The 27,355-nt window shown below is 44.7% G+C and overlaps 1 protein-coding gene across 2 annotated transcripts; it reads left to right on the top strand.

The window, feature by feature from the left end:
• The first annotated feature begins 219 nt into the window (after positions 1-219).
• On the top strand, positions 220-27,235 carry RGMA (repulsive guidance molecule BMP co-receptor a). 2 transcript variants are annotated; one of them, XR_005558638.1, is made up of 4 exons: positions 220-583; positions 21,327-21,838; positions 22,433-26,315; positions 27,202-27,235. XR_005558638.1 is itself a non-coding variant. In XM_039359363.1 (3 exons), exons 1-3 carry the CDS (start codon positions 505-507, stop codon positions 23,144-23,146), a joined length of 1,305 nt encoding a protein of 434 aa, XP_039215297.1. In that variant the 5' UTR covers positions 220-504; the 3' UTR covers positions 23,147-26,898. The 2 variants fall into 2 exon arrangements, 1 of the variants encoding a protein (XP_039215297.1); XM_039359363.1 differs by lacking the exon at positions 27,202-27,235 and having other exon boundaries at positions 22,433-26,898.
• The last annotated feature ends 120 nt before the right edge of the window (positions 27,236-27,355 follow it).

The following is a 27,355-nucleotide window of genomic DNA, read 5'->3' as shown; positions in this document are numbered from 1 at the left end:
CTCCTCCGGAGCGGCTCTCCGGGCTGGCGCGCCTGGCATCCAGCTGCAGCCTGGCTTCCTGCCTTTGGCGCGATTGGCTGCCACCCGGTCTCCGCCTTGCCCAGGCGAGGCGGGACCCCAGGCTTGCGAGTAGACACGCCGAGCCAGCACGGCAGCTCATTGGACGGCCGGCAGGGTGATTGACGGCTGGGGCTGTTTGCAGGGAAGAGAGACGGGGAGGGGGGGGGGAGTCATTCCTGCAGGCTGGCGTCGAAGTTCGCTGCGCCTCCGGGCTCTCGAGTTCGCCTTTTCTTCCCCTCGTCGTTTTGACTGCTGCTCCGTTTTCTCTCTGGGCGCTTCTGCTGATTCCCCTTCTTCTTCTTCTCTCCTTCCGTGCCTCTTCCTCCTCCTCCTCCTCCCGCCGCCCCTGCTCCCTTCTCCCTCCTCTCCGCCCCGTCTCTCCTTTTCCTTGGCAACCGCCCTTCTTACAGGGAGAGGCTAGTGGTTAGAGCTGAAGCTGGATGGATGGTTATGGGGAAAGGGGCAAGCGCCAAAGCCCTTGGACCGATCCAGTTCCTCTGGTGGCTCTCCATCTTCCCCGCAGGTAAGCAAGCCGCGCGCCTCTCCCGCCGGACCCCCCCCGGCCCCTTTGTTGGTCTGGGTTTTTTTGGGAGGGGGGGGGCTGCCTTGAAAACGTTTCCTTGGGAAAGGGGTCTTTGCAAAACAAACAAAAAAACCCAAAGCCTGCTCCGATGGGCTGCTGGCCCCGCAGCCTGGTCCTCCAGCCCTTGGAAAGCATCGGAGAGAGAGCCGGGGCGTTTCAACCCAGCCGGATTCCCCCCTTACCCGGGCCGGTTGCTTAAAACAACAACAACAACAGCAACAACAACAACAAATGCCTCCCGTGTAGTATTTCTTCGCTCGGCCTTTGTCTCTCGCCTAAGACGGAGTCCCTTGCAAGAGAGAGAAACCCGCAGAAGTCGACTTTTTTTTTTTTTTTTTTGGAAGAGCAGAGTTGCCAAAATTGCTCTGGATAGTTGGAAGTTTAGGCTGGGAGCGAACGGAGCGCGGCGGCGTGTGTGTGTGTGTGTGTGTGTGTGTGTGTGTGTGTGTGTGTTTCTGTTTCCAGCCCCCGCGTCCTGCCTTTCACAAATTTGGGGGCCAGCAAAGCAACGAGGCTGGTTTTGTGGCAGTCTCTCTTCTCCCTTCGCTACGGGAAAGTCCTAACGCCAGCTTACTCCGAGGTGGACCCGTTTCGAAGTGGGGTGGAGTGTGCTGGGGTGGGGGGGGCGGCGGCGGCTCAAATCGCGTTTGCACCGTTCACTGCAGTTTAGCATTTGAATGCGGAGTTTAGGATTTCTCTGCCCCGGGAGGGGGGGCGGGGTAATTCGGAGTGCTAGTTTTGGACCTCTGAATCCGTACATGAGTGGGATCTCTATCGGAAAAGATCGTCTGGGAATCTGCTTCTGCGTTCAGATCTCTTCCTGAAGGCCCCGAGGTCCCGTCCCCGAAAAAGGTCCATGGGGGGGGGGTCACCGTTGAAAATGTGGCGGTGGGACTGGTTTACCAGCATCATCCCCTTTTGACCCTTTTTTCAGAAGTTGCAGCCTGCCCGTTTCTTTCCAGAGCATGCCCGGCTTAGCATTCCCAGATGGGTCATAAGAGTTTGCAAAGGAAGCAGGGGGCTCTGGAAATCACTGCACGCGCCTCACCCGCCGCTCTCATTTTAATTTATCCAGGCTTGCATCTTGGAAAGAAGTTATGGTTTTATTTGGGGGGGGGGCGTGGAGGAGGAAGATGGCGCCCAGTTGCTGACAGCACAATTCACTTGCTCCCTCCTTCGTTTTATGCTGCCTTATTGTTCTTCGCAGGGTTTTTTTGGGGGGTGGGGAGGCGAGCGAGGACGGGAGGGAAATAAAGGAATGAACATTTGAGCACCCCCTTTTTTGGAGGGGGGGAGAGGGTTGAAAAAAAAAGTTGGGGAGGGCTATGCCGGCCGATGGATTTCCCGGCTGTAACCTGCTCTTAGCGCTTGTTCCGTGCTTGGTTGCGTCGCCAGATGTTGATCTATTTAATATTTGCAAGCCCAAAGAAGGAGGGCAGCTGTTGGGGGGGGGGGGAAATACAGGCGCTGAGAAGGTTTTGATCTCCTTTCTTGATTCTCCCTTCCTCCCATTCTCTCTCCTCCTCAGTTGCCTCTTGCTTGTTTTCCTTTGCTGAGTTGCAGATGGAGCCTTGATTTTCAGAAAAAAAAAACCTCCCTCTTCTTCCTTTTCTTCTTTTTCTTTTTCTTCTCTTTCTTCTTTCTACTTTCTTCTCCTCCTCTTCCCCCGCCCCCCCGCCCCCGGTTTGTTTTCACGAAGTCGGGAAAGGAGTGAATTTTTCAGCATCGCAGCTGAGAAACGCCATCTGTTTCCAATGAATTCCCCCACTGCTTTTTCACAGCGTTTCTGGCAGATCCGGCTTTGCAAATTCCTGCCTGCTTGTTTTCGTTGGGGGAGGGCAAGCGTAACTTCACACTGGCGGAGTTGTTCCTTCCAAAAATCTCCAATTTCGTGGCCGCTGGGCTGGCTTTTCCCCCTCCCTGCCGTTTACCCCAGGCGGTGGAGAGGAGGGGGACGAGCAGAGAATGGGGTAATGCACGAGGTGTAATTTGTCTGTTGATACAGGCTGCGGAGTGACTTTAAAAAAAAAAAAACTCCCCTTTGCGGAGGTGTGAATTGATGGCTGCCAAGGGGAGCATTTTTTTTTATTATTAGAAACAAAGACTATCCACCTTATTAACACCTGTGTACATCTTGCCCGAGTGTGCAGACAAAATCATAAGGGTAATCATCATCCCTGGGAACACCAAGTTGACAGAGTTCTTGAAAAGGAACAGGTCAAGATCCTGTGGGACTTTTGGATCCAAACAGACAGGTATCTGGTCCACGACACACCTGGCATCACTATTGTGGAAAAGAAAAGAAAAAAGTCTGGTTCATTGATATTACAACACCAGGTGATGCACAAAATGCCTAGGGGAAAAAAAAATAAGGACATATTGTGATTTGCAAATTGAAGCTGAGCCACTGTGGAAGAAGAAATAATTGTGCCAATGATAACAGAACCCCTTGGAGCAATACCCAAAGGGCTGCCTAAATACATAGAAATTTTGAACATATTAGACCTGAATATCCTGACTTTGCAAAAACAATACCCCCAAACAGCTTACTTGCAACTACCTATAATACTCAGCCACTACCTTAACAGCTCTTGGGTCCTTGGTTAGGACTTGAACTGTTAAGTGTTTACCAGTCCCAGACTGTGAGTCAAATGGAAGATGAAATCTTAAATAATAATAACCATAACAATGGCATTCTCCTGGTTTATCCCAAGTCTTTGGGAAAGGACTCGATAGAGGCGGCACTCAGCCCTCTCCGTGGGCACACGTGCCATGCCCCAGAGATGGCAACCGTCCTCTTCAACCAGCCGCCCGCTAACTCACTGAGGTCCCACATAGCCGGATGCATCCCAGCACCCATGCGCTTGCTGGTCTCTGTGTGTGGGGGCCGATGGCGTCAGGCAGCAGCCACCCCGGCCCCTGCATCGACTTGCCCTGCAACATGGCACCCCTGCCCTACCTCGCCTTGCCTCGCCTCACCCCAGCCTCCTGCCCACCGCCCCACCCACCAGAGATCCCTGGATTTCCCCCAACCCTGCCTGGTCATGCCTACCCTGGCCACACCCACCCATCTGTCATGACCACTGTAGCCACGCCCACCCGGCAATACATAAGTGAATTTTGGGTTGAAGTTTGGGCACTCGGTCTCTAAAAGGTTCGCCATCACTGCGATAGGTGAATTAAAATGCCAAATCCAGTCTGAACATCTGGCTGACTGTGCCACGAATTATAACCATCGCCATGTTTTCTTAACTTTCACACTTTGCAGTAATTCTCATGAAATGGGTCACAGGACCAATAATCCATTGTAAAATAGCCATAGTCTGGGGGGTTCCTTAAACTGCCCATCTCTATCAATGGGAAGTCGCTATGGGGTCCAAGCAAATCCCAAAATTTTTGAGGGGCCCTTGGTGCTCTCTGAGCTTGGTTGTTTTTTGTTTTTTTTTGGCAGAAGTTTAACATCTTCAGTGCTAGTGGTGATTTGTTGTTGTTAGTTGTGAAGTCGTGTCCAATCCATCGTGACCCCATGGACAACGTTCCTCCAGGCCTTCCTGTCCTCTACCATCTTCTGGAGTCCCTTTAAGCTCACGCCTCCTGCTTCTGTGACTCCATCCAGCCACCTCATTCTCTGTCGTCCCCTTCTTCTCTTGCCCTCCATCTTTCCCAGCATCAGGCCCTTCTCCAGTGAGTCCTTCCTTCTCATTAGGTGGCCAAAGTACTTGAGTCTCAACTTCAGGATCTGGCCTTCTAAAGAGTAAATGATGTTACCTAGTTTGGGTAATGAAACATCTGCAAGAAACCCACCAAGCTGAGAGAGCAGCAAAGACCTTTCATTTCTACCCTGAGCTACAAATATTCTCCTTTATTGGTACAAAATTCTTTTCTGGTGAAACACACGTCATGCTCCAAATCACCTTGCAAGAAGGAACTTGATTTTTGATCTGGAGTGTGTTTGTGCACCCATTTCCTTATTCTTAGTCTCAGCAGCCCAAATATGAATAATAAAAGAGGTAGGGTGGGGGTGGGGAACTTACAAAGTATTCTTTTGGCGTGACAGGTTTTTTTTTTATGGGGAAAGGAGGGAATCGACTAAGGCCTACTGAAGCTGACGTTATGTAAACCTTCCTTTGTTGGGCTCAAATTCTCCTGAATTCATCTTGGTTGTAATCTCTTTTGGAGAGAGTTAACTAAAAGGATCTTTCTGGCAAGGGATAAATTTGTGCCTTTGTTTCCTTCTTATGGCCAGTCTACCCTTCCTGGTATAGTATTTTCTCTGGGGTTAATGACCCTCCTCATTAGCTTCAGATAATTAGGACCTCTGAAGATTTTTTTCTAACTACTCTTGTGTTCCTAGAGCTCTTCTTTACTTTTTATAACGTTATTTAATCTCTTTTTAAAGTCTCGGGAAGTTTGCAGCCTTCAACACATCTTGTGGCAACTTATACTCTGCCTTGTGAGAGAAAGATATGAGAATTTGCAAAGGCTTATGGTCTGATAAATCAGTGGGTCTCTAAGGAGCTGCAGGGCTGAAGTCACCCTATACTAATTGAGCCCCCTGGTCTCTTAGCAACACTGCTGTAAGCATTGCTTTTTTTTTCTTTTTTCTTTAAAAAAAAAACCCGCCACATTGTGTTTCCTTTGTAGGAATATAATGGTAGTGATTTACAAATAGATAGGCTCTAGATTGCATTGCACCATTGTTCCTTGATTTTATGCAAATTCTTGATTGGTATCCCAGAGAGAGAGAGAGAGAGAGAGAGGTTTTTTTTTCTATCCAAACTTTTCTTTGAGTAATCTACAAAGGTTCAAGAGTGTTTTGAGCCAGGACAGACAAATTAAAAGTCAAGACACGACTTCTAGTTGACATTCAGTTGAAATAATTCCTGTAAGAATGATTTCTTACAGGAAAGAAGCTTCTTGGATGAGAAGCAAAACATTTTCGAGGGAAAAAAAACCCAAGAAGGTCCAGTTGCCTTTTGGAAAAGCACCTTTGGGATAACCATGACCTGGATGATTGAGAATCTCCATAGACATCCTGTAAAAAATGCTTCCCCCTTCAGTCACATTGGGTGGGAACTAGAGTGATCTTGGGGGTATGAAGGCTTTGAGGACTGCCCTCAAACATTTGGGGAACTGGGGGTTTCAGGTTAGCAGGTTCTAACCTACAGAGTCCACAGGAAATCTAAAAAAAAAAAAAAAAGATCTGGGGGCCAGGAGCAGAATGCTACTTTTGATGGGGTTAGCAAGCTTCTTTCTCATGTTTTTCAGGTTGATTTCAAGGCTAGAACAGGGTATGAATTATTGGTCAAATATGAGATTTATTATTGGTCAAATATGGGTGCTTCCATCACTTGCCGTATTTTGAGAGAACCTGCCTATGGGGTACCCCAGGTGTTGAAAATATTTCTCATATTTTGTTTGACTGTCAATGTTATGCCCCCATTAGGCTTAAATATTTAGCATGCCTTTTGGAAAGAACAGCCTACATTGGGTTCCCAACTACCAATTGTCACATTTCCTCCTGAGCTCAGACATACATATTGTGTGTAGAATTGCTATTGCAATTGTTCTGAGGTAAGGAGATCTATAAGGTGGGGTCCCCATAAAGGAGCTGTGGAGAAACTTCAAAATATGGCCTTGAAAGTCTGAATTTTTATGTCAGGAAAATTCAGAGCTTTCTGTCTGTCTGTCAGGTTTTTCCATGGATTGTTCTCCAGTAATAAATTAAAATAATAATAATAATAATAATAATAATAATAATAATGATGATGATGATGATGATGATGATGATGTATCAGAAAGTTACTTGGAGAGTCTCTGCCTGCAACCCCAAGTTAGCCATCTGTACTAATATGCCCAAGATGTGAGGTTAATCCCTGTCTGCTGGTGGGCAACGAAGGAGATTATCGGATAAATTGATAAAAAGATACAGCTTTAAGAATCTGTGGAGATTTTCAGTCACCCAGGTCAGAGTTTTCTCAAAAGTGTTTCTTCAAAGGCAACTGGATCGTTTTGTCCTTGAGGAAGAAAAAGGAGAAGAAAAAGACATTTTGCTTGTCATCCAAGAAGCTTCGTTGGTTCCAGCCGAATGGTGGGGGCGATCCCACCGTCCCTTATCACATCGCCCTCACCATCCTGCCAGAACCGATGAAGCTTCTTGGATGAAACATCTTCCTGGAGGGAAAAGCAGTCCAGTTTCCTTCTGAAAAAGCAGCTTTGAGACAGCTTCAAGAACCAAACCACCTTTGGAGGAGGAGATAACAGGTTTTTAGCCCTACGCTTTCTGAAGTGGCTTTACTATGGTCCCGCTGTACCAATGACTTGACAGACAAAGGATGGGGGAGCTGTTTTAACTCCAGTTATCTTCTGAGTAAATGCTGCGGAAGGGGAGATGTCAACAGCTGGGAGTAGAGGAGCGTTAACTTAAGCCCTTCCTAATCTGATGCTCTGAAAGACGATGGTAGGCCTGGCCTTTGGGAGTGGGGAGGAACGAGGGACACGTTAAGAGGAAAAAACATTCTATGCTCTTTCTGAGAAAATAAATAGAAACTGTGGAAAAGAAGCTCAAAATACAGCTAGTCCTCGACTTAGTGGCCACAGCTGAACCCACCGTCTGCTCAGCAAGGCAGTGGTTAAATGAGTTTTGACAACCTTGCTTGCCCCAGTTTTTGTGTCAATCACTGCAGTTGTTAAGTTGGTGACACGGTTGTTGAATGAATCCAGCTAATCTGCCAAGCACCCAAAATGGATTCTTTTCATGAGCACAGCAAAACAGATGGCAAAATTGGACACAAGTCGCTTAATAGCCTCATCATCGCTTAGTGTTGGACAAAGGCCGATGTTCCTGTCCATAAGTCAAGCGCTACCTATAGTCAAGGTGGCAGCATGGGTATATCCTCAGAGCCCCGCCCCTTTTCTCTGTAGGTCGACACCCCTAATCTTCTGCCATCCTGCTTTTGAAGTACAGTAGTTGTTTATCGGAGATCTTTTTCTCCGAAGAAAGCAAAACAACTCCCTTCAGAGTTGAGATAAATATCAGGAGTGCCCTATTTTCCATAGCAAACATGCAGAGTCAAGGTTTTGGGAGAGCTGCAGATTCAGGATGGTTGAGCTGGGAAGAACGTGGATGCTCCAGAGTTTGAGGAATGCAAGTGAGTTGCTGGGCGGACTGGAGTGATCCAGACTGGTATTACTGGCTAGAAAGACCAAGTGGCTTTCGAGACCTGGAAGAGAATCTGCCCGGCAGATCTGATGTGCGTGGGCAGGTTTTTGGGAGGAGAAGTTTTAGAAACCAGAGTAATTGGAAGGGTTGCAAAATTAGGGTTGGGAAGGGAAATTGACCACTCCGTTGGGGTTAGTTGCCCAGCAACCAAACTTATTGTGCCCATTTCTATAATAAATGCAGCGGTCTCTTTTCCTTTTAGGATGGTTGGAAATTGCTTGTAAAATCTTTTTCAAGAGCTCTGCAACCTGCAATTGTCAAATTTTGTAATTAGGAGGACAATCCCACAACACAGCTCTCCTGCCTTTGTTTCTCTTTTAATCACCTGGCATAATCATCCTGGATACTTGAGTGATTCTTAGTCACTCACACATATTACAAGGGTGGTGTGTGTGTTTGTGTATGTGTGTTTTACCACAGAAGTAGGTAAGTTCCAGACCAGTTTCAAGGAGATAGCAAATTCAGAATGAGATCCAAGTTTGTTGGACTAGCAGTGAACGAGAAGCCATCTGGTCTAGAGAAAAGAACTAGGGGGGATATAATATCAGTCTTCCAATATTTGAGGGGCTGAAACAAAGAAGAGGAGGTCAGCCTATTCTCCAAAGCACCAGGGGGGAGGACAAGAAGCAGTGGATGGAAACTAACCGAGAGAACCAATCTAGAACTAAGGAGAAATTTCCTGACAGTTAAAACAAGCAGTGGAATGGCTGGCTTTCAGAACTTGCAGATGCTCTATTTAAAGATGAGACTGGACTGCCACTCGTGTGAAATGACATAGAAATTTCCATTTCTAAGTAAGTCAATTGTTATTTCAGTTGTGCCCAATTTTACAATATTTTTTTGGCCATGAACGAATCACTGTAGTTAAGTGGATCTGTCTTCATTAAATGAATCTGTCTTCTCCCATTGATTCTACTTATCAGAAGCTGGCTGGGAAAATCAAATAGCAATCCCAGGACGCTACCACCTGTTGTAAATAAATGCCTGTTGCAAAAACATCCCAATTTTGATGATGTGTCCATGGTTGTAAGTGTGAGGACCATTCGCAGGTCACTGTTTTCAGTGCTGTTGTAACCTCAAATGATTGTTCAATGAATGGCTGTTAAGTCAAGGACTCTCCTGGAGTTTCTTTGATTTTTGAAGAATTATTCCGATCAATAGGAATGGATTCAGAGAAGGACAGGGGAAAGGTCTTAATTTTAAACCTGGTTTGTCAGGGGAGATGGGAAGGACTGGGCATATTTAGGCCTCAGAAATATAAAATTTGGAGCTAGCATCATGGTAGCAATTCAGTTAAGATCCATCAGTTCCATTTTACAATACGGGACATGGAGTAATGGATTTAATTTGCAGGCAGATCAATTCCAACTGAAGATTAGAAGAAGAAAAAAGCCCTTCCTGATTGAGGGGGAACAATCCACAATTTGGAGAGTCACTGGACTCTCTTTAATGGATGTTTTCAAATAGAAGTTGGACACCCCTCTGTCAGAAGGCTTTAATATGGATGCCTTTACCGGCCAAAGGGGTGACTGAGCAACTAGGTCAGGGGTCTTCAAACTTGGCCCTTCTATGACTTGTGGATTTCAACTCCCAGAATTCCTCAGCCAGCGTGCCTGGCTGAGGAGTTGAAGTCCACAAGTCATAAAAGGGCCAAGCTTGAAGACCCCTGAACTAAGCGCTCCCTACCAAATGTGTGACACTAGGAGCAGAGAAACAATTTAGAAGAAACAGTCACTTTTGTAAGACTTCTGTGGGCAGGCTTAATTAGCCTGTTAAAGAGCTAATGGTTGCATTTGAAGAAGGTGCAATTTGTAGTGTTTTTTTTACCTGGATTAGCTTTCTCCCCCCCCCCCCCAAAAAAAGTGGTGATGATGGGGAACTTGGCAACTTAACTTTGTGGTTTATTCAATTGTGCAAATGCCCCAAGACAAGCTGATGCAGGAACCAGACTGTGGATGCTCTGAAAGTCGAGCAAGAAGATTAGTCATTGTGTGAAGGATGTTTTCAGAAATTGTAGTCATGCAATGAAGGTAGTTGGCACAGCTGATTAAGAAGAATAGCTGTCCTTGCACTGACATGAAACAAAGGTGGCTATGGGGCCACAGCCAAGGGGAGAGGGGATCTCCATGTTCACAGCTCCTTGGAAGTAGCTGGAGAAATTCAAAATGGATCCAGCCGTCCATAAATAAATAAATATAACCATCCATCCTTTCTCCCGTTTCTTAAAATGTGCGTTCCACTGTTTATGAAACCCACAGATTGAAGTGGCCTGTTTTCGGCTGTTGATTTCCACACCCTTTTCTGGAATTGACACCAGCGCCTGAGATGCAAGGAGATTTTGGCAGGCACCCCGTTGTGTGTTCAAGTTGTATTTAGAGATATGCGCCCAGGGCTCTTCGCTGTAGGCCTTTGGGCTTGCGTATGCGAGAGGCCCAGCAAGCAAGAAGTTGTAGTGTTGCACGATCCTAGCAACGCTTGAGTTCCAACCAGGAAACTTTCCGTGCCAGTAATTTAAAAAAAAAAAAAAATAGAAATTGCAGCATGCAGAGTCCTGTGAGAATACCTGGAACAGGGCTGGCTCACCTGAGCGTCCTGATTGATATGCAAGTGCTTGGTGGAGCCTGTGCACACCTGTGTGAGAAATAAGGTTTTGTTTAGGCCCGAAGGGAATAGCACAAAGGGAATAGCACGCAGCTTGGGGGAGTGAGGGGGGCATAGGCAGTCTCTGTTTTCCAGCCCCCCCTCCCTGGGCTCCCCTCAGATCGTGCTGCAAAACGGTCACCTTGGAGAGGGATTTTAATTCCCCTCCCCCCAAAAAAGAGCCCAAGGTCTTTGAAAGTTTATTTTAATAAATCATATGCAGCCCCCCATAGATTAAAAAAAAGATTTACCTGTTTTGAGTTTGCCTGTGCCAATAAATGGCTTGCTGGGAGCCTTTCAAAGGAAAATCATCGTGTTCACGATGAATGAATATATATATATATATATATATATATATATATATATATAATATATATATAAAAGGAGGACGTGATTTTCTATAGACAGGTAGTCCTTGATTTACGACCTGAATTGAACCCAAAGTTTCTGTTGTTAAGCGAGACGTTTGTTAAGTGAGCTTTGCACTTAATGGCCTTTTTTGTCATGGTTTGTTAAGGGAATCATCGCAGCTGTTAAATAGTAGCAAAGTTGCTAAGTGAATCTGGCTTCCCCTTTGAATTTGCTTGCCAGATGTCGCAAAAGGGGGGTCACGTGACCCCCCCCCCGGACACTACTACCATCATAAAGATGATCCAGTTGCCAAACATCTGAATTTTGATCACGTGACCATGGGGGGGGGAATGTTGCAACGGTTGTAAGTGCGAAAGGAAAAAAATCCCTTTTTTCAGTCCCGTTGTAAGTTTGAGCGGTCAGTAAATGAACTGTTGTAAGTCGAGGACTACCTGCAGGAGCATGCGCAGCTGGTGGGTCCTCAGGCCCTCCCTTGTTTTTGCAACCACCCAGGAATGACATGATTAAAGTGCACGAATGACGGAAATGGAGGGATTGCAATCACTTGGCCAAAGTCTATGGCAAAAAGTTGAGCCAGGTTTATGAAGTCTGTCCTGCTGAATGTCTGGGACTGCACGACGCTTCCTTAGGGGGGGCTGGGGGGGGGGTCAAAAGCTGCTCAAAAAAAAAAACCCGCGAAGTCGGAACAGTCCAAATCCATCTGGGTTTGTTTGTTTTTTTCCGTGAAAAAAAAAATGATTTGCCAGGCATTTAGAATCTTTCTTAACCTTTCCGGAATGTCTGTCTTCCAATTTCAGCTGCTTTCCATTCTTCCTCGAGCATTGGTGTGGGGTGAGTAGAGCCTTGGGGGGGGGGGGAAAGAAGAGAAATTACTTATGTGTGGGTCCCTGAGGGAGAGCCTTGTCTGGGTCTACGGTAGAGAGGCCGCATTTATCCTGTTGCTTGTTTTGCAGCCCTTCTCCAAAGGGGGGGGGTTTCCTTCTTGTAAATGCCCGCTCCTCCCATTTCTTGGGGCAATTCCTTCCTTTCTGCCCAGTTCTGCAGCGTGGATTGTCAAGTTGTGTCCTGGATGGCAGGTGGGGGGGGAGGTCCTCAGGAGGAAACTCCTAACACTGAAGGTCATCGAGAAGTGGTTGAAGGATTTTTTTTTCTTTCTTTCTCCTGGAGAAATTTGAAAAAGTGGGGTCCAATCCAATTTCTGGGCCTGAAAATTGGATGGAGAATTGAGGTGTCCCTCTGGTGCTTGGACCCGTGTATGCAGTTTCACACACACACACACACCCTTTGCCTTCTGTCATCGGTTTATTAATACAGAATCCTGTTTGTATTCCACGCCTGCAAAACTTAACTGGTGTAATTCACGTTTCTTCATGGTTCCTCTCCTGCTGCATGTCCAAAGGGGTCTGTGCTTTGTTTGTCACACGGCGGGGGAGGGGGTGTCTTGCTCAAATCAACACAGCTGATTGTTTTCTTCATCCAACCTTAAAACAAAGTGCAGATTCCCTGTCAAGGGATTGGGGGTGGCTGCCATAAATTTAAGTGGCTTTAATTGGATTTAAGAGATTCACCCCCCCCCCAAGGAAAGACACCTCCCTGGAGATTAGTTGTGATGCAGAAATGGCGAGGTGCTTTCGAATATCAAAATGCTGCAATTCACTGGGAAGACATGGCTGATTTCCTGGAACGTTGAACTCTTTCCATTTCACTTTTAAATTAAACCAATCCCAAATGAACAAACAAACACTCCTAGATATATTCATAGAGCTTGACTGGATTCACACAACGTCCTAGGCTAGGCTGCCATCAGTTTGGATCATTTGTGGTTCAACATATTGTGCCCAGCCTTGTCTTAGTTCGTTGGGTGAGCCAGGCATGGTGTTAAGCTATAAAAAAGCAAATTTGGGTGTCTCCGTATATGTAAATATAAAAGTTGTGCTTTACTGACCCATGCTTTGCATAGTGTGTGAACTTGACCTTTTGTTTCTGAACACCAGTGTGGAGATTTGGATGGGTCACACTGTTAATGCATTGCCTCTGAACACATGAAGGGTGTCTTCGTATTCTGCATTTTGGATCTGGTTGTGGGAGTCGGCTAGATGCCCTGTCCATACCAGAAGAAGTGAGAGATTGCTTGGTCCAGTCACTCCATCTCTTCCAGCCCAGAATCCCAACTCAACCTGGCATCTTACCACCTCCATGATTTTTGTTGCTGTTATTTGTTGTGGTTCAGTTGCCAAGTCATGTCCAACTCTCCATAACCCCATGGAACACAACACACCAGTCCTCTCTCTCCATCTTTTACTATCTGCCAGGATCTGCCCAAACTTACATTCAGGGCATTGGTGACACCATCTCACCATCTCATCTTCTGCCATCCCCTTCTCCTTTTGCTTTCCATCTTTCCCAACATCAGAGTCTCTTCTCATTTGGTGGCCCAAGTTGTCATACGCATAAAGCCTCCATTTTAGGAATGCTGGCTCTTTTGTCCTCCATTCACACCTCTTCTCCTACGCCATTGAAACTTGATCCGATTCCTTTGCGCAGGATGGAGAAATTTATGGATCTATTTGTTTCTTTCCTCCTCTTCCTTTTTCTCCTTGCTAGAGACCCCAGCTGGTCAGCTTCCATTGTCTCCAGTTTTTCAGAGCTGCTGTTTCAGGGGTCTTTGCCTCCATTTGCAATTCTCCCTTAGTTTTCCGGATTTACAGGACCTCTGCCCACCCACCCCCCACTCTTTTGTGCTGCTAGAGGGGTGGGATGCTCAATTCTTCTGCTGCTGCTTTTCCCAGGTCTGAATGGCTCCTAAAAAGCAGAGACTCTTCAGAATGGCCAGAATGGATGAGAGGTGGCCTCCCTTTTTTCAGCTCTGACCCCCTATTCAAAGGCAGGTGATATCTAGGCAGATCAGATAATTTCTATGTGAATCATCTTCTCCAGAACTGAAATCCAGCCACCCTTCATACTATAGTAGAATTTTGTGCTGCTGCAATGATAATCAGGAAAAACTGGCTAAACCACTAAACACCCTTGTTTTTAATCAATATTTTGCTTCGTTATTTTCTGATAATTTTTAGAGGACATACATTTTAATGCTTAGTTTTATTATATGAGTTGCATTATTGTTAGATAAATAAACATGGTATTCTTGCAATAAGGGTCTTTAGAGTATACCACATCCAATTTATTTTGCAGTTGCTAATATATAATTGCACCCTCTTCTCCCTGTTGATCCTGATTGTAATTGCTATCTTTTATCTCTCTTTTTACTATTTTATGTTGTTGGTCTTTGACTGAATAAATAAATACATTTCAAATTTCAAATGCAGGTGTGATGACACACACACACACACACACACACACCCCTTAGGGTGGATTTGAGCTGTTAAACTCCCTAGTGGTTTGGCTGATAAAGTTTATCAGACATAAGCCACGGTCAAGGTTGGTACAACGTGTTGCAAAACTAATTTGCGCTGTTGCCATAACATACTGCAAAACAAATTATCTTCTGCCTTGAAGAGATGGGCTGGTTATAAGAGAAAGGATCACCTCTCTGTCTGGATTTGGGGTGAACTCAGCCACCTCTGAAGGCTGGTGATGGCCATGATGCTTGGGGGCAAAGGAAAACCACAGCTTAGGTGCAATTGTGCTGTTTGGGCATTGAACACCTAACACACAAACTTCAGTGGTGTACCTAATTGTTCCCAGCCTTCTTCACTCTTGCCCTCCCTTGCTGTATAGACTGGGGTGTATAGTCAAAGACTTGGGGGTATGCATGCCGCGTGTCAACAATTTCTCGCCTGAAAATAGAACAGAAATGGGGCTAACGGAATGCAGAAATGTCTGGGTATGGGTGCATAAAAAAAAAAAAACCCAAGATGGCAGCAGCAATTGTGTGGTTATGGCCCTGCCCTCTATAAATATTGATTGCACAATGACACCCATCTACCTGTGGTGGCATAGGTCCAGGATGTCTTAGCTTTGTAAAAGGCAGGTTATGGATACTCTGTGGCCCAAGGAATATTTTGCACTGAGAGAACATAAATTCTGTGACTTGCCTGTGCATTGTGCACGGAGGATGTTTGTGTAATATTTCTTGGCTTCCTCTCATTTTTGCCGGCAACATTTTGTCTGGTTTTGCTGACGGGTTATCCCCTGGCCACCCCAGACAAATGTGCTTAGCCAGCTTGCAGATCTCAGCGAAGATCGTCCATCCAATGTAGGCTGACTGAGATTGATGCAAAAAAAAAAAAAAATCCACAAAGGTGCAATATGTTCCTCCCTCTCCCCACTGTGAGTGTAGGTGTCTTGTGAACTCAGGGGCTTACTAAACAGACTCCTTTGCCTGTGAATGGGGATGCAGCTACTACTCCTTCAATTAGCTACTTTGAAATACAGCATTTGGGTGCCAATGTGAGCAGATTGTGGGATCAACCAAAGGGACTAGAATCTGGCTGCTTTTAAAAGAATGAAATGAACAAGAACCGCAACGCTCAAGTTTTGTTTTTTCCTTCCCTACATCGTGTTCTGTATCAGTGTTGTTTTTAATTGGCGCGTGTGTGCAAAATTGCATCCTGTATATAAACACTTCTGCTTTGCTTGCAAATAAGAGGCAGTTATTTGGGGAAAGTCTGGGCCCAGGGCAGGCTTTGCCTCCCCCCACCTCCTGAAGTTTCTTCTCCCCCCCTTTTTTGTCTTAATTTTCCAAGCAGCAGACACAAAGCAGCTTGCTCCTATGCTAAGTCATCCGTGGCTGGGACCCAAATGCATTTCTGAGTCGATGGAAAATGGATTATGCAGAATTGAACAGAGTTTTCTTGGCTACTGTTCAAATGAGTTCCTCCAGACCTCTGCCAGGACTGCCTGTTGTCAGAAATATTTTTGGCTAGGATTATTTGGGGGGGGGGGCTGCAGGGGGGGACTCAGTTGCTAGGGAGGGAAGTGCAGGGTGCTTTTTCCAGCAAGATCTTAGGATGGGATGCTCCAGATAAAGCTTTTGGATGTATTAAAAACCCCCAAATGCCAAAGCAATTTTTTTTTTTTGGCCTCTCCATTAAAAAGGGGGATATTTCAAAAGTGGAAAATTGCTCTAGCTCAGTGGTTCTCAACCTTTTTAATGCCGTGACCCCCAACCGGTCGTAAGTCGAGGACTACTCAACTGGTGCAGCACCGTTTGCAGAATGGGGCTTTTGGCAGGCTCAGCAGGGCAGAGACAGCCTGGACAATTCCTATTGGCTTTTGAAAGCCAATAGAACTAGACTCTATTCAAGAGAGTCTATTCTATTGGCTTTCAAAAGCCAATAGAATAAAAGGGAGTAGCACAGTTAAGGAAAAGGGGGAAAAAATGGCGGACTGCATTGTTTGGCGACCCCCATGAAATGGTCGTTCGACCCCAAATGGGGTCCCGACCCACAGGTTGAGAACCACTGCTCTAGCTGATTGTACAAGAGATCTGTCCTTCCAAGGAGGCACCATGTCTCTCATTTGCACCCCTTGAACCCTCACAAAGCTAGCAGACTCCCCAATTTGGTGAGGTTGCAGGTAGAGGCGCTTAACAATTTGACGGGACTACAGACAATCCTTGACTCACAACAGATCGTTTTGTGACTGCCCGAAGTTACAGCCGCACTGAGAAAAAGGGACCAATGACCATTTGTCACACTTAACGACCGTTGCAGCATCCCCAGGGTCGTGGGATCAGAATTCAAATGCTTGGCAACTGGTTCATACTTAGGACAGTCAGTGTCCCGGGGTCACTTTTGTGACCTTCTGACAAGCAAAGTCAATGGAGGAAGCTGGATACCCTTCACAACCATGTTACCTATTTAACAAATGTGGTGAGAATGGTCGCAAAATTCACTTCACAGACGTCTCAGTTAGCAAAAGAATTTTGGGGCTCAGTTGTGGTGGTAAGTCAAGGACTGCCTGCATAAATTTATCTGAGTAGAGAACTTTCCTTTTGGGAGAAAACTTAGAGAGTCACACTTGGCTGAGGGACAGACGATTGGAGGTTTCGGGGATAAGATTCCAGTCGAAAGCTGCAGTGGAGAAAATAAATTTAACAAATAAATTGGAGGCTGCACTCTTTCCTTCCCCAATTTTTTTTTTTTTTTTTTTGGATATGACTGGGTTCAAACCCAGCTTATCTCTTTGCCCAATGCCATCAGACCCAACTTGACCTTCCCTTTTCTTTTCTTTTTTATATACCGTACTTTCCGGTGTATAAGATGACTTTCGAAAGCGTTGAAATCGGCGCCGAAGTCAGGGGTCGTCTTATATGCCGTGTCGTCTTATACGCCAGAAATAACGGTAGTTTCCAGGGTATAAGATGACTTTCTAGGCATGCAACTCGGCGCCGAAGTCAGGAGTCGTCTTATACACTGGGTCGCCTTATACGCCGGAAAATACGGTATATTATAAGTTGCATCCATTTATTAGATAGAGACCTCCTCATCTGAAATATTTGTTTATATAGTATATTTTTCTTGTTAAATAAAATGAGAAAGCTTATAACTATTTGCAGACCCATTAGGTAAAGGGAGAACAATTTATCAGGTTTTTTTTTTTTTAATTTTATGTTTTCAGCATCCAGCCAGGGTGGATTTTTATATAATGTTGGAAGTTTGGGTCATTTTTTTCCCCCTTTTCCCCCTTTTTTATATACACATTTTTTTCTTTTGCTATTGCTGTTACTGTCAGATGTATGGTTTTTTTTCTGGGTTTTTTTCTGTTTTGTATTTTATTCCCATTGATAAAACATCATACATACATATATATATTTATTTATTTATTTACATATTCCTCACTGTATGAATGCTTATAAATCAAGGGCCACCTGTACATTGCAGTATTAGCCATTTAACTTGACATAAGCAGGTCTGATCCTGCTTGGTGTTTTTTCCAAGCTTGGCCAAGGACAGCTAGATGCTCTTCCTTGCAGTGGTAATTCTAAACTGCTCCCCAGCTTGCCTTGACTTCTGGTTTTTGTTCTGTGGCCTAAGATTCGTCTTGTTGAATTTGGACAAGCCAGCCGTCATCAGAGATTTCCTTGCGTGGCTCTTTGGCTTTCATGCTCCTTTCCTCCCGAATCCTTGTCCCAATTTTTCCTGCAAGCAATGTGATCTTTGCTTCCTGCTCTCCGGCCAAAATGCCTGAGTCAGAAGAGCAGTTTGGGCTAGAAAAAGATACAGAACGTGATCCGACAGCTGCACAGGCTATCAGCCAGAAAAAGCTCAGCGTTGCTCTGTGTCCAAATCTCTACTGAACGGGGTTGGGGTGGGGGCAGGAAGTTAGGAAAGGAAGGGAGATGATCCTGGCTCTCAACGTGAGCCCTTGTCCAATTATGGTTTCTAAGGATAGAATCCCACAACGTGCTCAACATGCTTATCTCATCAGCGCATTCCCTGAGTTCATCCAGCCCATTGAGTCACAAAAATGAGTGGGCTGGATTCACACCACCCCCCAAAAAACCCCAAAGCTGGAAATGCTGCTTAGCAGGTGGTGGATACAAACGGAACTGCTTGGTTTTGTAACTGACCTGGTTAAACATGTTGTGTGAAATAAGCTGCATTTGGTTCCATGACTGTGAATTATTTGACATATTTACTTTAATTCCTTGAACTATTTTGAGCTAGCCTAGCTGAAATCTTTCTATGGGGTTTCCAAGAGAATAAACCTGCAGCACCGTAAGATTATTTGTGGTTGATGAGTAGATGGTTATCCCCGGAATCCAAAAAGTTAGTGAATATTGTATCCAGTTTTGATCGCCGCAATATAAAAAAAATGTTGATACTCTAGAACAGTGGTTCTCAACCTTTTTAATGCCGCGACCCCCAACTGGTCGTTAGTTGAGGACTACTCAACCGGTCGTAAGTCGAGGACTACTCAACTGGTGCAGCACCGTTTGCAGAATGGGACTTTTGGCGGGCTCACAAGGGCAGAGACAATTCCTATTGGCTTTCAAAAGCCAATAGAATAAAAGGGAGGAGCACAGCTAAGGAAAAGGGGGAAAAATAGCGGACTGTGTTGTTTGGCGACCCCCGTGAAATGGTCGTTTGACCCCAAATGGGGTCCCGACCCACAGGTTGAGAACCACTGCTCTAGAAAGAGTGCAGAGAAAATCAACAAAGAAGATTAGGGGACCGAAGGCTAAAGCTTATGAAGAACAGTTTATAGGAACTGGGTTTGGCTAATCTGATGAGAAGAAGGACTAGGGGTTTCATGACAGCAGTCTACCAATATATAAGGGGATGACCCAAGAAAGAGGGAGTCAACCTATTTTCCAAAGCACCGGAAGGCAAGAAAAGAAGCAATGAATGGAAAGTAATCAAGGAGAGAACCAATCTAGAACTAAAGAGAAATTTCCGGACAGTGAGAACAATTCATCAGTGGAACAGCTTGCCTCCAGAAGTTGTGGGTGCTCCACCACTGGAGGTTTTTAAAGAAGAGACTGGACAAAGCCTTTGTCTGAAATTGTAGGGGATCTCTTACTTGGACAAAGGGTTGGATTAGAAGACCTCCAAGGTCCCCTTCAGCTCTGTTTTTCTGTTAAATTATGCTGCCCCCAAGTTGGGTCGCTTCAGCAGAGGATCAGATCAGCCGGTGCAGAGAGAAAGTTTATCAGGAATTATTATTTATTTATTTTAAACAAGTTTTATTGTTTTTTTCATTTTACAAACAAGTGCTTAAGAAACAACATGGTGGCTGGGCAATCAGTTGTCTACAAAACAAAGTCATACTCATAAAAGTTCAGATTAAGTCATTAAAAACCTCCTCTCTTTTCCCTCTAATGACATATTATATTCAAATTGATATATTTCAATACAACTAAATCAATCATAACAATCCTCAATAATCTTTCATCTAAATAAATCCACAAATCCAGATCCTGTGTTAAGTTCGACTAATTTCACTTGCTATGTTCCATATTTCTAATCTAAATACCTAGTTAACACTTCAGGAAGCTCCCCATAACCTTTTCCCTTAACATATTCAATAAACATTTATTTATATCATTTCTTCTTTTTTCCTATTCCTCTTCCATTACAAAATGACTATCAGTTCTAATAAGAAAAGAAAATATTAGTTCAAATCAGAAAGGAAAAAAAGAACAAAGAAGAAAAAACAGAAACAAAGCAAAAAAGAGAGAGAGAGAGAAAAATACCTTTCTATTTCTATTATTCTTTATAATCTAACAATCAATCCCTCAATATCTGTATCAGGTTTCTTTAACATCCTCCCAAAATTACTATACCCAAAACATATTAATACATAGACAAAACAACTTATTATTAAATTCAAACGTTTAATTAATTTTTATTCAATCTAACCTCTTATTTAACTGTCTTAAGCCATAAATCACGTGGAGATTTGACTTTTCAAAACAACAAGTTTATCAGGAATTATTAAGCTCCTTAAAGAATAACACAGCTCCAGATAGCAATAGCACTTAGACAATGTACCACTTCACAGTGCTTTACAGCTCTCTCTAAGCAGTTTACAGAGTCAGCATTTTGCCCCCAACAATCTGGGTCCTCATGACTAGCTGTCTAGATGACTAAATGATTACTTGTTGCAGGAAAACAATAGCGAAAACTTCTTGGCTTCCAAGAATCATCTCTTGTGGCAACACGAAAAGGCTTCTCAAAACCAGATTTCCTAAGCTGGGGATCCTAAGAATTGTGGACCCAACACAATTGCCTGCCTAGAGTCTGATGCAACCTGGGCTTCTGAGGGTTTTATTGTCTGCAACCTTGAAAAAAGGACTTGGTTTTCGTTCTGTTTTGATCTCTTTCCCGCTCACGTAGAACCGAGGTACACTCCCTTGTATGTTTGCGGAGTTTATGCATGACACCTGCCTTTGGAAATTTGGCCTTATATGGAGAGATGAGTGAAATGGCAAAGCGTATTATATATTCATTCCTTCAGCTGAAATCTGTACAATCCATAGAGCAATATCTCCCCCTGTGGGCCTTGTGCAGTCTCTGACTCTTCCCTACTCATTCTCACCACCTCCCCTATCTAGTTTGAGCAGAGATTTATTTTTTTCCTCCCATCAAACCTGCAAGCTCATTAAAGAAAGAATAGCCAAGTCAGGAATTCTGTGATAAAGTCTTTCACAGCGTTCACTTGCAAACCTAACAATTTTAGTGACTTTCCATTTTTCTTCTTGGAGCTTGGTCTAGCATTTAAGGCTGCAATGGTACGCGTTTGACCAAGAAAATTGGCTTGTTGAATGCTGGGGGCTTTGCATGAACTCAATAACTTGGTTATTCCAGGTAACTGGCTAAACACAGTCTATAGTTCCTTCTTACTGAGAGAAGGACTGTCTTTCCATTCGTGATGATCTCTCCACCGTCCCTGGTGTCCAAAAGGCTGGTGGGTGCTAGAATAGGAAGCCACACTCGACACTTCCAAAAAGTGTGTTCTTCTTTCTCTCTCTCTCTCTCTTAGCAATGTCTCCCTGCAAGATCATGAAGTGCAACTCGGAATTTTTGGCCGCAACCTCCGGGACGCAGCCCCCGGCCCCGGAGGATGCTCCTGAATTCTGCTCTGCCCTGCGTGCCTATGCCCTCTGCACCCACCACACGGCTCGCACCTGCCGGGGAGACCTCTTCTACCACTCTGCAGTCCATGGCATCGACGATCTCATGACCCAACACAACTGCTCCAAAGATGGGCCCACCTCCCAGCCTCGCCTCCCCCCGCTGCCCCGGGGTGACAGCCAGGAGCGCTCGGACAGCCCCGAGAGCTGCCATTATGAGCGTAGCTTCCACAAACACTCCTTGCGCTCCAACTACACCCACTGTGGGCTGTTTGGAGACCCCCACCTGCGGACATTTTCGGACAGCTTCCAGACATGCAAAATCCAAGGGGCCTGGCCGCTCATCGACAACAACTACTTGAATGTGCAGGTCACCAACACTCCTGTCTTGCCTGGCTCACTGGCAACGGCCACTACCAAGGTAGGAATGTCCCTGGAGCTTAGCCTGGCTTGGGGAATCTGCCCCCTGGTGGGTGTTTTGGGAAAGCTGCTTTGCTTCACTTCTCACCGAAGTCAGTTTGAAAGATAACTATTGTCCAGAGCTATTTGGAGACCAGTGCAGCCTTAGAGCTGTTCCAGTAGCTACTGAAGTTAGCAATATATTTGTTCAGATTTTGTGAATTAAGAGGGTTCTTAAGTGCTGCTTGTAAAAGAGGAATTTTAGAGGGAGATTCTTAGCTGGAACTCACCTTGCGTTTTGTCTGCCTTTCTTATGTAGGGGTATTTTTATAACTGAAAACATAAGTAAGAATAAAGTAGAATGAAGAGTCAAATATATTGCCCTTTAAAGGGTATCCAAAATTTCCAGTCAACTGAAAAGTTGGCCTCCCCCAGTTCAATGGCATCATCAAATTATTAATCAAACCCCTAAGCTAAGCACTAAAAATATTTTAGGACAACTAGCAGAAGAGAGAAATTGAGCGTCCAGGTCTGATGCCACAGACGTGGATGAATTGTGAACAGATCTAAACCATCTTGCCAAAGTCAATAACCTTTTGCCTTCCAATCCCTCCAGCTCACTATCATTTTCAAGAGCTTCCAGGAGTGTGTGGATCAAAAGGTGTACCAGGCAGAGATGGATGAACTCCCAGCAGCCTTTGCTGATGGCTCCAAGAATGGCGGTGACAAACATGGTGCCAATAGCCTGAAGATCACCGAGAAAGTCTCCGGCCAACACATTGAGATCCAGGCCAAATACATTGGCACCACCATCGTAGTGAGGCAAGTTGGTCGCTACCTCACCTTTGCTGCCCGGATGCCAGAGGAGGTCGTGAAAGCTGTGGAGGACGGAGACAACCAGGGCCTCTACCTCTGCCTCCGGGGTTGTCCACTCAACCAACAGCTGGACTTCCACGCCTTCCCTTCTACCCCAAAGGCTACTGAAAACCGCCCTCGCTGGAAGGGTTCAAACCCATCTTCTTCACCAGAGGTCTTCACGTACGAATCAGCCACAGCCAAATGCAAAGAGAAACTTCCAGTTGAGGACTTATATTTCCAGTCCTGTGTCTTTGACCTCTTGACCACAGGTGACGTCAACTTTACCCTGGCTGCTTATTATGCTTTTGAAGATGTCAAGATGCTCCACTCGAACAAAGACAAGCTTCATCTGTTTGAAAGGACACGAGACTTGGAGTCGGGGGATACGGCCACCTCCGAGTTTTCCATGGCTCTGCTTCTTTCGCTCTTGGCATTCCTGTACTTGAATCAAAGTCCATCCCTTTTCTTGTAGACTGGCCATAGACACACCTGGTTGAGTTGGGAAACTGAGGAACACTATTATGGTTTGGGGCAAGTGTGAAACTGAAGCAACCAGTGATTGTGTTGTGTCGACCCAGCTATGTCTGGAAAACAAGGCATTGAATGACTTTGCATCTTGCTGTCAACGAAGGCTTCCCCCCATGTGGAAAGGTTGCCAGGGGACTAGAGGTCACATCAGCCCCCTTTCTTCTTCCTCCAGTTGCTACGGATGATGGAGAGCTCTTGCTTCTCATTTTTCCTTGAACACCCCTTTCCCTGACAACGGCATTTATATAATAGTGTTTGGAGAGGCAACTAGAACTGTTGCTTCTGGACTGTGCAAATTGTGGCTTGGAGACAACTGTTCAAAGACTGTTCAAAGAGTCCTTAAGTGGGCAGGCATGGGCAGAGTCCCACGGCATCCTCCTCATGGAAAATGAGTTTGTGTGGTTGCATCCTTGTGCATGGGAGCCCGCTGGTGCACACCTCTCTCCAGACTGACTTGGGCAGCTGCTGGCAGCTGCTGTTGGGTGGGTGGAGGTGTATCAGTGGTATTTCCCTCTGCTTCCAGAGGGATGGTGTCTGGGAACCGGTCTGCAAGGTTGTGATTGTCCCCTTGTCCATCCTCTGGGCAAACACCACCCCTACACACTCATTTCCTTCCTGCCTGCTCCATTTTAGTCTCCTTCATAGAAAATGGCTTCCTTTTGCTTTAGCAGAGAACGAAGTGGGGAGGAGTGGGTGGAGTTGCCCTGGTTTCATGGGCAACGTGAGCAGATTGTGTTCCAACTCTTGGGCGTGGTTCGAGAACCACAGTGCTTGCCCTGTTTTCAGACCCGTTGTCCACTCCTGTCCTGGTACTTAGGAAAATAAGCTAGGGAACTAGGCCAGTATTACGCCAGTCTGTGCCACCTCCAGGTGCAAAGCTTCTGGTTTACATAATGCTCAACTCTTTCATTTTGGAAAACAAACTAGGCCTATCTATAGGAGAGCTGCAACATTGTTTTCAGCTGTGTCGGTTTTCGGATCATAGTTGCACCTTCTTCCCCAGTGACTTCTTCCTTTCTGCTTCTGCAGTGGGTATCATGAGCTGTTCCGGTCACTCCCCTGCTGTGAAGGCTGGTAGCTGAGTGGGTGGCATTACTGTACCATTTGGGTCTTGTGTTATCTTCAGGAAGCTCGCTCCAAATTGAGCAGCCAATTTAAGCCAAAAAAATTGGGCTGTGCGTTTCCCAGAAGACGGATAGGCCTCATAAACAATGCCACTGTTTTATTTGAGGGATGAAGGTGGAAATGGAAGGTCTGTCTCAGTATTTTGGAAACACCAGTTTACAAGATGGACCCACTTTACGTTTGATTCCTTGTATTTTTCATTGTACAAAACCTGAGCTAAGGATTTTCTGAAATGTTCTGTTGGGTTGAGGTCAAGGTGCCAGATGAGAAGTCTCCCATTCTAAAACTTATCCTGATCTCTTTCTATTTTGAGTATATATCAGGGTGGGTGTTTCCCCATCCTTGGGAAGGGGATGTATTGTGTGGGTTGGTTTGCTGTATACATTGACAACATGCCAGTTTTGAAAGTGAGCTCAACCTGCTCCTAAATTGTTAGCCCTATCTGACCACCACAACACCAGGATATCCAGATATATACAAAGCCTTGCTTTTCTATACTTCAAGCATGAACATCTGTCTGATCATCTGCCCGCTCATATTTTATCTTTTTTTGTACATACAGTAAGTTGAATGCATACTAAATCTCACATATGGTCATTTTGCCATCCTAAGCCCTTCTGTTTTTGAACTTCTTGGAGGAATCAAACACTTATTTTGTACCAAGAACAATCCAAGTCCACTTGCCCAATTTTCATTGTCGAGCTGAGTCCTTTTCATTCCAGTTTCACCGTGGGTAATACTCATTCAACAAAGAGACACAACGGTGTAGCCACTGGATGCAGATATTTGCTTGTTGTGATACATAGAGTGTTGTGTTGGCCTAGCGTGAGTGAGCAAAGAGATGGGATTCTCCAGCTTCCTTCCTAAAATATTTAAAGGAACAATTTTATTACTTCTCTTCATGATTGGTTCATAAGTGGACGTGGTTGTCTTCTCCCTTTGGTTTATATTAGTTGGATAAAACCAAATTCGGTTCACTCAGAGAGGGTCGTAAAGGAGACAGGGTGCTGTCTTCCCACATTTTCAGATGTCTAGAAAGTCAAGTCAAGATGGATGTCTCTGTGTGCCTACACTTAGCTAAAAAGTACCTTGAGCAAACAGTGCTAGGGTTTTGTAAAATGGTAGGTTAGAATATCTATCAAGTTATGTTAATGGTTCATCCCACAGTATTGTCTCTACCAGGATGCTTACATCCTCCACCTTCTAAAGTTGTAACTGTAATTGCTCTGAGAGTAATTGCAAACGTGTAATCTAGATGGACCTTCTCCAACTTGCTGTAGGTGTTCAAAAGAAGCTAGAATGACACACATCCATCACCATATAATTGCATCTGTAATGAAATCAAAACACAGGTGACATTCTGGCATTATTGGGACTTCTAACAAATGCCTGTGCAAAGAGGTGTTTTCCACCGTGGCCTTTTTGACCGTAGATTGGAATCCCGATAGATTTGGAGAAGAAAGATAGGAAATCTGTTCCGGTACTAGTTCAATGGATGTCCCGGGTTGGCTGCCATAATTTTCATTTAATTTCAGGGCTTGGTGGTACCGGGGGGGGGGGGCAGGCTGTCCACACAGCACCTGGTTGCCAAGCTTTATCACCGTTGACCCTTTTTAAGATAGAAGTTTAGGTAAATCATAGATGGTAGATCACAGGGATGAATGACTGTGGGGACTGAAGATCAGCTTGCCTTCATAATTCATGCATGCTTAGATAAACCCATGGCACCTGTTCCCATTCAGTTCTGAAACACAATGCATTAGCACACTAGTTGTCCAGTTTTTCCAAGACTTTCTCCAAATTTCCATCATTATCTCTTGCAGCTTCTTCCGAGCTATGACAGAAGAAATGCAGTGCAATTTTTTTTTAATGTTTTGCCCAAGTAGCATTTAGGGAACTGGATAAACCATATATGGAAATCTTTGGACGACTTTATACACTTCAGCAAAGGAAACCTGAGATTTATGAGACTTATGTTTGCAATGAAGGTGAGAACTTGCCCCTCACGTGAAATTTTTCTCAAAATAGCCTTCCCCCAACCCAGATGCTTCTAGCCATGCTAACTACAACTCCTATAATCCCCAACCAATGATGTCACTACGAGAGGAGGGGGATTTTAATCCAAATTAACTGGCCACTATCAAAATGATAGGGTTTTTTCTTTTAGCATTTCCTAAATCAAAATTCTTAAAAACAGTAAAATTTTATAAATGGGGAGGTTTTTCTTAACCAATTTTTCCTCATTCCCTTCAATTTATTTCTCTGTGGTGAGCTCTAAAACCATTTCCCAGGTATTGCAATATCGTTTCTGAAGTCTCTAATTATTAGCAAAGCACTTTATTTTTTTTTATTACCTTCAGCCAAATTTTGGCTTCTGAGTGAAGTCAGCCAATGTGACCCAACAGGCTCAAAACGAAAATCTGAACAGCGACGGGGAAAGCGCATAACAAACACACTGCCTCCCTTTCCAGTTTATTGCATGTGTGTGGAAATTGTATGGGGTGTTGTGATGTAAATACTGTAAATTATTTATTGATTAAAAAAAAAACACAAATTTCTTTTTCTTCCCAATAACGCAGCCATGAATTTCTGTTGATGCAATCTTTAGGACGAAGAGAAAAAGAAGGCATGAACCAGATCACGTGTGCGTGTGTTGAGCGAGCTAGTTCACGATTAAAACCAGCTCACCTTGCTGCCAAAATAATTACCAACTTCAGAAAACCAAAGATCCATAAAAATTAAAATGATGTGTCATTCGCTTTTGGTTAGAATAGATTGTGTTGGGGAAGATAGCTTAGGTCACATACAACTTTTGGCCTGATTTCAAATCTCTGCACTGAGACCTTTTCTAAAATACTGGATTCTTTTTTTCAGAGAACAGATCAATTTGATGTCAGAAGCAAAAAGGGAAAAAAAATCCAGAAAATGTCAAGCAATATGAAAAAAGGAGGTGAAGAAGAGGAAAAAAGAAGGACTGAGGAAGATTTTATCATCACCATCTGGAACCGGGCTTTATGTAACAAAGCCC

The sequence above is a fragment of the Crotalus tigris genome, unplaced genomic scaffold (assembly GCF_016545835.1).
Source record: "Crotalus tigris isolate CLP2741 ecotype Arizona unplaced genomic scaffold, ASM1654583v1 scf7180000019068.10715455, whole genome shotgun sequence".
Lineage (NCBI taxonomy): Eukaryota > Metazoa > Chordata > Lepidosauria > Squamata > Viperidae > Crotalus > Crotalus tigris.
The sequence above is the reverse complement of the archived record's forward strand: the minus strand, read 5'-3'. Positions and strand labels throughout refer to the sequence as shown.

Bases quoted from the DNA above. Each gene is read 5' to 3' on its own strand.
- RGMA (XM_039359363.1), top strand. From the start codon at position 505: ATGGTTATGGGGAAAGGGGCAAGCGCCAAAGCCCTTGGACCGATCCAG. The intron at 584-21,326 runs GTAAGCAAGCCG...TCTCTCTCTTAG, and splicing joins GCTCTCCATCTTCCCCGCAG to CAATGTCTCCCTGCAAGATC. The intron at 21,839-22,432 runs GTAGGAATGTCC...CAATCCCTCCAG, and splicing joins TGGCAACGGCCACTACCAAG to CTCACTATCATTTTCAAGAG.